The following is a 13,349-nucleotide window of genomic DNA, read 5'->3' as shown; positions in this document are numbered from 1 at the left end:
TCTGCTTGTCAGTTTAATTAAAAAACCACATAAGACATTGTTGCCAGCATATTTGTGTTCTACCTTTGCCTGGTTCAAGCCTTTTCTGATTTGCATTCTTCCTGACCCTCATTATTTTTTTCATATTTTTCTTTCTGTTGTGTATATTTTCCATATTACCTAATGTTTTGGTAGAACTGGCTAGATGTAGATAGACAAACATTTAATAGCTTGAAGTTCAAAGTTTGGTTAGGGCCTTTGATAATCTAAAGAAAAGCGTACCAGCTGCCTGTGGAGTTAGCACTTCAACTTTCTTTAACACCTGAGTGTTTCTTTACATTCTTCTTTGATACATGCAGACCCTGCACTAGGATCATCTGTTAATCATTGTTATTGATAGAACTTTCGCCAGTTGATTTTGGAATGCACCTTTGATATCTTAAGTTATTCTGCATTTGTTATTTCCTGACTTTTAAGACCCGTGAAATGTTTCTGTGAATTACAGCCAGATAACTAAAGAACAGACCTTTTTGTATAACCATTCTAAATATCTTGGGCATTAAAGAGCATCTTTTTTCCTCAGTTAGAATTTTGTATCTGATCATTTCTATGTCAAATTGTAATTTCACAGAGAAATTAATAATATGGTGACATTACATTATTGGTATACTGACACAAAGCAAATTCAGGCTTTAATTGGGTTGGTAATTTCAAAATTAAGTGGTTTATGTAGTCATTAAAAACCACCATGGTGTGTGTGTGTGTGTGTGTGTATATATATATATGTATATCGTTGAATACAATTGTGCCTTTTTCTTTCAAATGACTTGGTTTCTACACATACTACTGAATGGTCTTCTCTGATAGACCAAAAATTATTACAACTCAAAAAATGTTTCATTGTCACTCATCAATAGTCATATTCAATTGAAATGGTAAATGTTTTGTTACATACCTATACATCATAATTAAAAATATCAAATTGAATACTGGCTGGTTGAAGTGCTTTGTATATGTATAGATAGAATGTACTAAATAAATGTGTGATGAACGATGAATCTATACAAAGTCATTAGGAACACTTAGCTTTATATCACATAATGCCTATTTATCTTTTGAAAAAAATTCAAATTGTGCTTTTAGTCTGTATGTGACTTTGGCCCTTTAAAAAAATAGTTTATTGTAATCCTTGTAATTTAATTTATATGAAAACTAAATTTTGTTACCTTGTTTAGATAAATTTTTCTCCTAATAACTTAATTTTTTATGTGATTTTTTTAGGCTAATTGAATAAGCATACTCAGAAGCTATTCTTTTTCTTCTTTATTTATTTGAATTGACTTTATACACTGAAAAAAAAGCTATGGCTTGCAGTTATTGGAAACAAAATGCTCAGACGAATGGTATACCAGACAGCTCAAGTGAAAAACTGTATCTAGCCCATCAGGAAAATCCCCGTGAACGCTCTAACATTATTAGGACTCGAAATTATTTTATATATCTATGGAATGATTTAATAATTGTTCCTCCTTGTCATTCATAGTCAAGGTTGTAGATGTTTGAAAAATCCATCATTGTGATAATAAGCACTTGGATTTGATGAAGAACTTTAATTATGACATCTAATTATAAGGAATTATCTAAGATCATTCAATACAAAATATATAGGAATCTCATTTCTCTTCAGTCAGGCTGTCTAGAAGGCATTTAAGTCCTGTCTTCAATAAATTTACATTGTAGTTAGGGAAAGAAATATCACAAAATTTAAACAACCTAATAACAACATATCCTTAAGAGTGGGAAAAAAAAAAAAGAATTTTTGAGTTTGAGGCTCACAAAGCAAAGGCAAGAGCAGAAATAGAGAGGTTTAATAAATATTCCTTGAAGAAGTAAGAAATTAGTAGGACAACTTTCATAAAAACCAGTAGGGTATTTGTATTTGTTTGTTTTTTGAAACTGGTATAAATTTGTTAAATTGAATATTAGAAAGGACTGTCTTTCATAATTTAGAAATTAGAATGCAGAATTCTATTATATTTCTCTATAAGTACTTCCTGCACTGGAGAATAATTAACTTATTTCTGTGGTTTTTTCTTTCTTTTTTTTTTTTTAAGTATGGGAACACTGTGCTTTTTTCTTTTTCATAGCTGGCACTGTATGTGCTTTCATTCCTGGAACCCAAAGACCTGCTACAGGCGGCTCAGACGTGTCGCTACTGGAGAATTTTAGCTGAAGACAACCTTCTCTGGAGAGAGAAATGCAAAGAAGAGGGTAAGGTTCAAAATCATACAGACAAAATATTATACTTTGAAAAAGCCAAGTGACCCTGAGAACAAATAGAAAAATAAAAATAATAACTGGGTTTTCTTTTTTATTGTTTTATGTACAAATAGAATAAAGTAGCTGAAGAGAAAAGGGAACTTTGACAGTTTATCGAAGAACCAAGAATGTGTTTTCATTTATATTCACCCATTTAAATCCATAGGTTATTCCGTGTGTTCAGATGACCCAAATCTTGTAACTAACCCCCTTAACGAGCGCTATAACTAATAGCAAATGTATCTGATTTACTTCCCAGTCTGTAGTAAAATTCATAAAAATGTTAAAGTCAAGGCAGAGACTATGTAAAGGAAATCGAAAAATGATATTACCATTTAAATACTGAAATATTCATTATTTTATTCATTCCACAAATATTTATTAAGCACATCTTTAAGAGCTAACCAAACCAGAAGATCAAACCTGTTGCTGTCTAGTTGATTTTGACTCGTAGTGACCCTATACGACAAAGTAGAACTCCCCCATAGGGTTTTCAAGGCTGTAATCTTTAGGGAAGCAGACTGCCGCATCTTTCTCCCACGGAGCGGCTGGTGGGTTTGAACAACTGACCTTTCAGTTAGCAGGTGAGTGCTTAACCACTCTGCCACGGGGGCTCTTTCTTTAAGAGGCAGACACTCTTAAATGCTGGGAGTAGAGTGGTGAGCTGCCATTTCCTGTTGTCATGGAGCTCATGTACTTGATGTTTGTAGAAAAAGGAAATCCCCTTTCTCCCTAGAGAAGTAGATATCATACATAAGGGAGGACTGTTTTCCAGCAGGTATCTGGAAAAAAATATTATTTCAAAAAATATATAAAAATATTATTTGCCTCTGAGAAGCAAAAATTTTGAGAGCAAATCAGAGAGCAGGAGACAGGTGCTCTACAGGTGGTCCCTGCCTTCATGGAGCTTACAGTTAAGTGGGAGAACATCCATGGTCAATCCAGGTCAGTAAAGCTTTGAGGTGAAGATCCAGGATACTTGGTTTCTAATCCTGCTCTTGCCTCTGCCCCACCTGTGCCTTGGACTAATCAGTGAAACCTTCTCTTCTTAAATTTCGACATGCATGAAGTAGGATTAATAAGTCCTGCTCTGCCTTCTCTCATAGGATCATTTTTGAGAGAGATGAAATCATGAATACAAAAACACGGAGGGAACTTCAAAGTGCGATACAGAATACAAACTTTGCTGTTTCTTAGAAATAGTATTAGAAACTGGACAGTGCCTTACATTTCTGTGGTTTTGAGCATAGAGGAAAATGAAACACTTGACAAAATGTGTACTTTTTTTTATTGACGAAAGCGATTCTCATTAATGCTTTCAAACTTTTTAGGGATTGATGAACCACTGCACATCAAGAGAAGGAAAGTAATCAAACCAGGTTTCATACACAGTCCATGGAAAAGTGCATACATCAGACAGCACAGAATTGATACCAACTGGAGGCGAGGGGAGCTCAGATCTCCTAAGGTAACTGAACACTGGCACAGTGTGACAGAAGCCACCGAGCAGTGTTAGTGCCCAGAGTGCTATTTCACTTCTTGGCAGGCAGCATAACATGACACCTATCTCCAATAACAGGAAAACAATGTATTTTAAAATAACTGAAAGTGTAAATGACAATATTCCTCTATTGTTAATTCATCTCATCAGAGAACTAATTGCACTTAAATAAAAGACTTGTTAGATTATATGTCTTTCCATTGATGTGAATGAAAATCTTTAAGCTGCTGTTGAATTTTATTGCATCACAGACATTCTACCTAAGAGTTAGCTGCCTTGTCTGACCACACGGTCTCAACACGATCTTTTAAATAGTGTCCATGTTTCGGATTTTGATGAGATTTTTTGTTGTTTTAAATGCAATTCTTATGTTTTCTTTCTGTCTTTTAACATTTCAAGTATATAAAAAGTGGTCAGAATGCTTGAAATTCTTATATTTTTACAATTAAAAAAACAATTGGGGGAAACAATGTCCTATACATATATACACATATATATTATGACAGGTTTTTTTTTTTTTTTTTTAAGTTGAAAAACCAGTAATTGTTACTCTTGTCTCTAGTTACTAGGTGTTTTTGTTTTTGTATGGCAAAAATTAGATGCATATTCTTTTGGTTTGAATGGATAAGATACTAAAAGCATTTGTGTTTGAATTGTCTTTGTTAGGTCTAGACTCAGTAAAAATTTTAATAGTTGATGTTTCAAGTATAAATAATAGAGTATGGAAACAACAAAATGTTTAATACTTGATTTATCAGGCAGAAAAATTGATGCTTCATGTTTTATATACATTTTAATTCTAGAAATAGACCACAGATTACTATTCCTGTTTATGGCTTCACTTTTTTTTTCACTAGTATTTTAAAGAACATAATGCATTTCTGATCTGTACGTCTGTTTTGTAGGTGCTGAAAGGACATGACGATCATGTGATCACATGCTTACAGTTTTGTGGTAACCGAATAGTTAGTGGTTCTGATGACAACACTTTAAAAGTTTGGTCAGCGGTCACAGGCAAAGTAAGTTTATTTCAGAATTTTGTATATATTTTTGTAAGAATCAACCACTGAGAGGAAAACAGGGATTCATTTTTGACTCTAGTTTATTTTGACAGCAAATATTAGGCCTTTTCTCATAGCTATGAAAGTCACCTCACATGAAGATGATGATGTTTCTCATGGTCGGGATGTCATCAATTTCTTCTTTATTTGGTTAGTTTGTCTGTCTTTGTGATTGATCTATTTTAAAATTTATTGGTGTGCTTTATCTTTTCCTTAGCTTGATTTTTCCCAACCTTTATTAACCATCCAGGATAGACCTCATTACTTTTAAATATTTTTCAAAAATATGATTGAGAGATACTTGTTTTCCCTGGTATAAACTGCTTTGTTGATAAACTAGTTACAGCTTAGAAGTTAACATATATCATGTTAATTTAGATTTATCTCAAGCCTAGTAAGATGAAAGTTAAGCAGATTAGATATTAAATAGGAATTGAAGGAAAAAGGCAATCCAAGCAATCAGCTTGACTGCATACAATATTACACCTTAGAAATTCTCTAGTGAATACTTGTTTTCATCTGTCCAGTGCAGAATATTTTCCTGAATTAAGTAATTAACCACCCAAAAAATAATAGAAGCAAACATGGAAAAAAAAAAAAATCTATGTTTTTTCTAAAGTCTTTTAGCATGTAGCTTCTTGGACAAGACTCTTCCAAATATTCCAAGTCAGATGTTAAAATTTTTAAAGCAGGCTCATATTTCTGTGGTGTAATATTAGTTTTGGATTTATTTCAGGGTTTTAATGTCTGTCTTTACTTGTCTAGAAGTAGCTTGTCTGCTACTGCCTTGGAGCAGATTCAGATAAAATGTGGTCTGTAGCCACACCCAGCACTGTTGGCATTTTTTCACTGAATCTATTTCCATGGAAGAAACCAAGTTGCAATTTTAGTATTCTTTTTTTTTTTTTCATCATAGAGGCCAGGCTGGAGCTGTCATACTCAGTGAGCTGTCATACTTTAATGTCTACATACTTGTTCCTCTGCTGTTTGTGTACACGTGTGTGTATAAGTATGTAAATTAGCTATTGAATAAACAAAGCAATGAACAGTGATGGGATCATGTTGTATTGTGTGCAAAATTATTTTCTGATGTGCCAAGCAATCAGTTGAGTAAATAACTTTACTCCAAATTTTAATGACCTACGAAAATGCTATTTAACTTGCTTTCCCTTCTACCCAAAAGTAATCATCTGAAGTATTTTTCCAGTGTCTAAGAACATTGGTGGGACACACAGGTGGAGTATGGTCATCACAGATGAGAGACAACATCATCATTAGCGGGTCTACAGATAGGACCCTCAAAGTGTGGAATGCAGAGACTGGAGAATGTATACACACCTTATATGGGCATACTTCCACCGTACGTTGTATGCATCTCCATGAAAAAAGGTAAGGAAAGATCTCATCATGTTTGGAAATTCTTCCCCAATTGCTGGTGAATTTGGGGCCTCTCTGTTTAGAGTTCAGTTTGTAAAATTTTTACTGTGTCTGATAGAGAGATAATGATAATATGCTCTTAAATTAGGTGGCTAAATTTCAGATGTTTCTATACTAGGAAAGTATAGCGTATTGGCTTAAAATTGGGGGTTTCCATTAAATTGTCTTCCCTTTTGATAGTGTTGGCATCTCCTTGCAGCTCTCTATTTCTTAATCTTGAATGACACCTTTCTTTATTGCTCTACATCTTTAATGATGCATCATCGTCAAACAAAAATCTCTTTTTATGCAGTCAAATTCCTGTTAGTTGGCACAAATTTAGTCATTCATTCTTCAAGCCTCTTACCCTCTTTAATTACCCAACCACCCTACCCCCAATCCAGCACAGCCCCTATATTTAGACAGAAAACAACAACAAAAAAAAAATACGTTTTTATATAGTCAGATTCCTGTTAGTTGGCACAAATTTAGTCATTCATTCTTCAAGCCTCTAACCCTTTTTGATTACCCAACCACCCTACCCCCAATCCAGCACAGCCCCCATACTTAGACAGAAGATGGTGGGTTTTAATTTATTCCCTCATTACTTGTCACCTGAACTATTAACAAGGCTTTCAACCTTGGTCTTCTCACTTGTAACACAGCTGACAGAGGGCCCTCCTGTAGTTAGAGTTGTGTCACGCCTTCTGTACTGCAGCCTTTGGGAGCCTTCTGTTGCCTACCAAATTAAGTACAAAATCCCTGGTCCAGTTTTCAAAATGGCTTCAGTCAAACCGGACTACTTGCCCTTTTCCTCTCAGTGCCTTTGATGTTACTTTTATCCCCTCCTGTAAAGCCCTCCTATTAAAATCCCTTCTTTCTTTCTATTGAAATGTCTTCATTATACCCCGTACACAAATGTGATTTCTGCTTCATTTGAACACCCCCCACCCACTCATCCACGCCCGCACAGCACCTTAAGGGTAGGGACTGTGTTGCCCATGTTTTTAATCGCTCACAACACCTGCTATGATAATGATTTGAACCCAGCACACTTTTCAAAAAAGATCTCCCTGTGGGGTCCTGACAGTGAATCCACCACAGCCTTTGCCTTTATTGCTGTCCACAGCATCTTCTTTATTAAGAACCATAAAGTAGATTTCACAGTAGATTGGTAGTATATGAAGAAAAGTGCCTTTTTGTTTGTAATTTGAATCTCTTTTGAACAGTGTGTTGTACTGTTAAGATGTGGGGGACGGGTATCAAGAGACCTTGCATTTCACTTGCCATTATGTTCCGACTTCAGCCTCGCAACGTGTCAATTTTCTACTCTTTCCGATGTGGGGACTGTGGCCTTTCTTTATCTTTTAGGAATGACACAAAGATACCTGGGTTTTCAGTTCTGCTTTGTAATCAAAAGATGGTTGCAGTATTTGAATCACTCTGGTCTTCCAAAAAATGTAACTTTAATTAATGTTCAGCCAAGTTTTAAGGGATTTCTGTTGCCGCTATGTGTTTTTTTTTATCTTTCTATCTTAACGTCACCGTGGCCTGTCGACTGTCTGTCAGTGTGAGCACTAGAGGCATAAGCAGTCTTTGTTTTGTTTGAAGATGCTTCTGAAACTGGTCAGTTTTCCCAGAACACAGGACGTAAAGCACCTGTCTTCAGCTGTTGAAGTTCCAAGTTCTGATTTGTTTTGTTGAATAACCTTCATTGAGTTTTTGCCTAATCACAAAGGAAGTATGTGTTCATAATTGAAATTATCAAAAATGACAGAAAGCGAAAAAAAAAAATTTAAATTTTAAATTATTCAGGCTACTACCACTCAGAGTTCTCCCATTGACATCTTATGCCCATATTAGCATTTGATTTCTCAGATCAAGATCTTACTGTTATATTTACCCAAAAGATAAAACAACTCCCCTGCTGTCGAGTCGATTCTGACTCATAGCAACCTTACAGGACAGAGTAGAACTGCCTGATAGAGTTTCTAAGGAGCGCCTGGTGGATTCAAACTGCTGACCTCTTGGTTAGCAGCCATAGCACTTAACCACTATGCCACCAGGGTTTCCTGTTATGTTTACAGCCTGCTCTAAATGTAGTGGTTTTCAGACTCAGTGCCACAGAACCCCAAAGTGCTTCTGGATCCCTCACCTTCAGGGGTACCAACTTTCCACCCCAACCAGAATAACTTCACTGGTGTATGTCTATGTATCAAAATTTTACATAGCATTTCTTTCATAAACATGTGTTCCTGCTTAAGAAAAGGAAAAAAATGTTTGAAAATTACTGATTTTATGTATCATGTTTTCTCATGTTATTAAAAATACTAATACATCGTTTTCTGTTTTCCCTCCAACAGAGTTGTTAGTGGTTCCAGAGATGCCACTCTTAGGGTTTGGGATATTGAGACAGGCCAGTGTTTACATGTTTTAATGGGTCACGTAGCAGCGGTCCGCTGTGTTCAGTATGATGGCAGGAGGGTTGTTAGTGGAGCGTACGATTTTATGGTGAAGGTGTGGGACCCAGAGACGGAGACCTGTCTACACACGTTGCAGGGGCATACTAATCGAGTCTATTCATTACAGGTAAGAGATTGTGTCTCTGTCATCTCTTAAGTGCTCTGCTGATGAGTCATAAGATTGTTTTACTGTCAAATTGCTGATCCAACTGTTTATATGTACTTAAAAGTTTATATGAGGAAAGCATAAATTTTGAAATTGTTTCAATGGTTTAATGTTTTCAATTTTTTCTGATCCATTTTCCTTCTCAAGTGTAAATATTTGTCTTACAACCTGAAACTTAAGGGCCTTAAGTTTTACCATATTAATTAATGGTTAGATATTCTCCTAGGAGAATAACCTGGATTTTAATAAACTCTTTAGTAGAGGATTAATTTGGCCAAAGCTACCCCTTTGCCTTGATAGCTAAAGGTTGATGGACCATGTAATTGTGATTCTGTCTCCATTCAGAGTGGAATTGGAGTTTTTTTGCGTAAAGCTGCTGTACCATCCCAGGGTCTTTGGTCTGTACTTATGAAAGTCAGTTTGACAAAACTGATGTTTTTGTTTACATTTGAGCCTGATATCCTTGAATAGGTGGCCAAATTTAGAGATAAATAACTAGATTAATAACAAGTTTAGAAATTAGGTCTTGTTTTATTTTCCGAAAAACAGCTTTTTCAATTTAAATGTTTTCTATTACTTATATAGTTTTACTTACTAGTTACTGCCCATTAACCAAACCATCGAGTTGATTCTGACTCATAGCAACCTATAGGACAGAGTAGAACTGCCCCATAGGGTTTCCAAGAAGTGACTGGTGGATTCAAACTGCCGACCTTTTGGTTGGCAGCCAGGCTCCTAACCACTGTTCCACCAGGGCTCCATACTGCCCATTAAAAAAAAAAAAACCATGAGTGGTCAGCAAATCAATACATAAACCCAGTGCTGACAGTTCTCCTCTGAGGGTGTTTATTACCTAATTGATCGGATATCGTCATGTCATAAAACTATTGATATAATAAAGGGGTTTATTAAATTAGAAAAGGTGATGGTTTTTGGAGGAGACTTGCCCACAGTGTTTTTATGCTTTGTGATGTGCTCAGAACCTTAATGAATATAATATTCTAATTTAAAGAAACAATTAGGTTGAAAAAAGAGGTAGCACCATTATATCTTCTGGGACTTGATAGATGTTTATCGACCTTTGGTATAGCTGAGAACCTGGAGACTAGATGCTGTATAGCATGCTTTCGTTATCAGAATGCCACCTCTTCTAATTCCATGTGCATTAATTACCTGTTGGTATATTTCCTAATTAGCAATAGGTTTCTGTAAATGCAACTTTTTACTTTACATATGGTTTTTAATGGGACTTAGCTTGGACTGTCATGACAGGTATCTAGCCCTTTTTATGCTTTTGGTGCTGATGAGCACACCCCTTATCACAAGCTGTGTCAACAGATTCAGCTTCCTGCTTGGAAGTAAAACTCAAATGGCGGCAGTCCTCACTGAATCATCCATGGTATGTGGCTACCAGGTGTGGCCAGAAGGCTTGAAAACATTGTTCGTTTTAAGTTATTTTTGTAGCTAGTTTGAAGCCACTGGATATGGGAAATTAGCATTTCTGTTAGAAGTTTCTGAGAGTGTACACTGTGGAGTTGCTTGATTATATTGTTGCCATTTTGTTCCTGGCATTACCTGTTTCTTTGGGCTCCCCCACCCCATTAGGATTAAGGTCAATAATTGATATCAAGAATATCTATACTTCTTGTCTAATAAGCTGTATCTGTTGTAGTTTGATGGCATCCATGTGGTGAGTGGATCTCTTGATACATCAATCCGAGTTTGGGATGTGGAGACCGGGAATTGCATTCACACATTAACAGGGCACCAGTCATTAACAAGTGGAATGGAACTCAAAGACAATATCCTTGTCTCTGGGAATGCAGATTCTACAGTTAAAATCTGGGATATCAAAACAGGACAGTGTTTACAAACATTGCAAGGTAAGTGTTGACTGCCAACCTTTAGTTGTGTTCATTAAAACATGAAATTGCTGCTCAAAAGAGAAACGTGGGCCTTCAACATCACCAAAAGAGTTTATCTCACATAAAATGCTTATTTCAGATAAGCTTATGAGTATTTCAACTCTGATTTATAGAACTAGGCTAACTTAGAGAAAGTGTTTCTAATATAAAATAGTTTAATCACCTTCTGCATGTAGTTAACTACCTGTCCTTAAAGAACAGTGTGAAGAAAGATGTTGACTCTACCACAGAAGCAATGTATTTTAATTTTTGAGTTATTTTATTTTGAATTTTTTTTTCCAATTTTAAAAATTAAAAGGCTATTTTATTGGGAGGGGGATATCTCTAATATCATAGAAAATTGCTTTGAACTCAACTTAGATCCTTAACCAACTGCTTAACTGGGATGAGAAGGTGCCCATTAAAATAGATATAGAAACTCACATGAAAATCACTAATACTAGATGAGGCACAACTGTGTTAACTAACTTCTTATTTCATGATTAACATCTTTTTATTGGTCATAGCCCTTAGAAGGTATGTTTTCAGTAAGGCCATCTGGTGGGTAGCATTGCAGCTTTGTACTCATTAGTTTTGTCTTGCCTCAGTTTTTTGGAATAATGCCTTTTGGCCTTCACCTTTGGCTGGTCAGCTCATGGTGGTAGGGGAATAGACCTTTTATGCTTATTTGTCCATCAGCCAAATACGTGAAGCAGTGCTATCTGCATTATCCCAAAGAAAAGCTAGAAGATAAAACATGGGACTGGGAGCTAGGCAAGCTTCCTGGAAGAGAGAGCTCTATAAAGTTTATGTTTCGGTTACAAATAGCTACCAGATTTTCTTACATCCATGCTGATCCTAAAATATTTGGAATAAGGCCTCTAAATATGCAGCATTTTTATATGTCTTAAAAAAAAAAAAATTTTTTTTTTTTTTAATGTAGAAGTCTACAAATTGCCATGTCAGTAGCCCGTAGCCATGATTTCTAATCAGTAATTAAATTCTTTCGGTTTTGCCTAGGTCCCAACAAGCATCAGAGTGCTGTGACCTGTTTACAGTTCAACAAGAACTTTGTAATTACCAGTTCAGATGATGGAACTGTAAAACTATGGGACTTGAAAACGGGTGAATTTATTCGAAACCTAGTCACATTGGAGAGTGGGGGGAGTGGGGGAGTTGTGTGGCGGATCAGAGCCTCAAACACAAAGCTGGTGTGTGCAGTTGGGAGTCGGAATGGGACTGAGGAAACCAAGCTGCTGGTGTTGGACTTTGATGTGGACATGAAGTGAAGAGCAGAAAAGATGAATTTGTCCAAATGTGTAGACGATATACTCCCTGCCCTTCCCCCTGCCAAAAAAAGAAAAAGAAAAAAAAAAATGAAAAAAGAAAAACTCCCTTGTTCTCAGTGGTGCAGGATGTCGGCTTGGGGCAACAGATTGAAAAGACCTACAGACTAAGAAGGAAAGAGGAAGAGATGACAAACCAACTGACAGAGAGGCGCTGCTGCCTCATCACGTAGAAGGCTTCACTTTTGACTGAGGACAGCTTTGCAAAATGCGACTTTCTAAATCAAACCAGGTGCAATTATTTCTTTATTTTCTTCTCCAGTGGTCACTGGGCAGTGTTAGTGCTGAGATGTCGTGACAGATTCTGCTAGCCTGTTCTCTTACCACTGAGATCTGGAAAGGAGCTGCAATAACATCAAAACAAGGACTGGTTGACTTTCTAATTCAAGAGCATCTGCAACGCAACAAAAAGTCATTTTTCTGGAGTGGAAAAGCTAAAAAAGAAAAAAAAATTACTGTGAATTGTTTTTGTACAGTTACCATGAAAAGCTTTTTTTTCTTTGCCAACCATTGCCAATGTCAATCAATCACAGTATTAGCCTCTGTTAATCTATTTCCTGTTGCTTCCACGTTCACTCTGCAATGCACATGTTGCTCAGAGGTGGCAAGTTGTCCTGGGTTCCGTGAGTCCTGAGGTGGCTTTAACTCTTGATGCTGGTGCTAGAAGTAGGTCTTCACACATGGGATTGTTGTCCCACCCCTGTACTGTACTCCCAGTGGCCAAACTTATTTATGCTGCTAAATGAAAGAAAGAAAAAAAGCAAATTATTTTTTTTTATTTTTTTTCTGCTGTGACGTTTTAGTCCCAGACTGAATTCCAAATTTGCTCTAGTTTGGTTACGGAAAAAAGACTTTTTGCCACTGAAACTTGAACCATCTGTGCCTCTAAGAGGCTGAGAATGGGAGAGTTTCAGATAATAAAGAGTGAAGTTTGCCTGCAAGTAAAGAATTGAGAGTGTGTGCAAAGCTTATTTTCTTTTATCTGGGCGAAAATTAAAACACATTCCTTGGAACAGAGCTTTTACCGCCTGTTCTCTGGAGAAACTTTTCTTTTTGAGGGCTGTGGTGAATGGAATGAACATACATAATAAAACTGACAAAATATTTTTTAAAAATATAAAACACAAAATTTAAGTAAAGTTGCTGGTCAGTCTTAGTGTTCTACAGTATTTGGGAAAACAACTGTTACAGTTTT

At 36.1% G+C, this 13,349-nt stretch overlaps 1 protein-coding gene across 22 annotated transcripts in view; it reads left to right on the top strand.

Annotated features, from left to right (window-relative positions):
• The window catches only part of FBXW7 (F-box and WD repeat domain containing 7), a 274,164-nt gene extending 261,858 nt beyond the window's left edge, over positions 1-12,306 (top strand). For all 22 annotated transcript variants that reach the window (XM_023557130.2, XM_064267579.1, XM_003417534.4 and 19 more), the window contains 7 exons: positions 2,127-2,250; positions 3,630-3,766; positions 4,705-4,818; positions 6,068-6,249; positions 8,640-8,865; positions 10,577-10,787; positions 11,829-12,306. In XM_023557130.2, the coding sequence (XP_023412898.1) occupies positions 2,127-2,250; positions 3,630-3,766; positions 4,705-4,818; positions 6,068-6,249; positions 8,640-8,865; positions 10,577-10,787; positions 11,829-12,097 (1,263 nt within the window). In that variant the 3' untranslated portion in view covers positions 12,098-12,306. The remainder of the gene's footprint in view (positions 1-2,126; positions 2,251-3,629; positions 3,767-4,704; positions 4,819-6,067; positions 6,250-8,639; positions 8,866-10,576; positions 10,788-11,828) is intronic.
• The last annotated feature ends 1,043 nt before the right edge of the window (positions 12,307-13,349 follow it).

This window comes from Loxodonta africana, chromosome 13 (genome assembly GCF_030014295.1).
Source record: "Loxodonta africana isolate mLoxAfr1 chromosome 13, mLoxAfr1.hap2, whole genome shotgun sequence".
Lineage (NCBI taxonomy): Eukaryota > Metazoa > Chordata > Mammalia > Proboscidea > Elephantidae > Loxodonta > Loxodonta africana.
The sequence above is the reverse complement of the archived record's forward strand: the minus strand, read 5'-3'. Positions and strand labels throughout refer to the sequence as shown.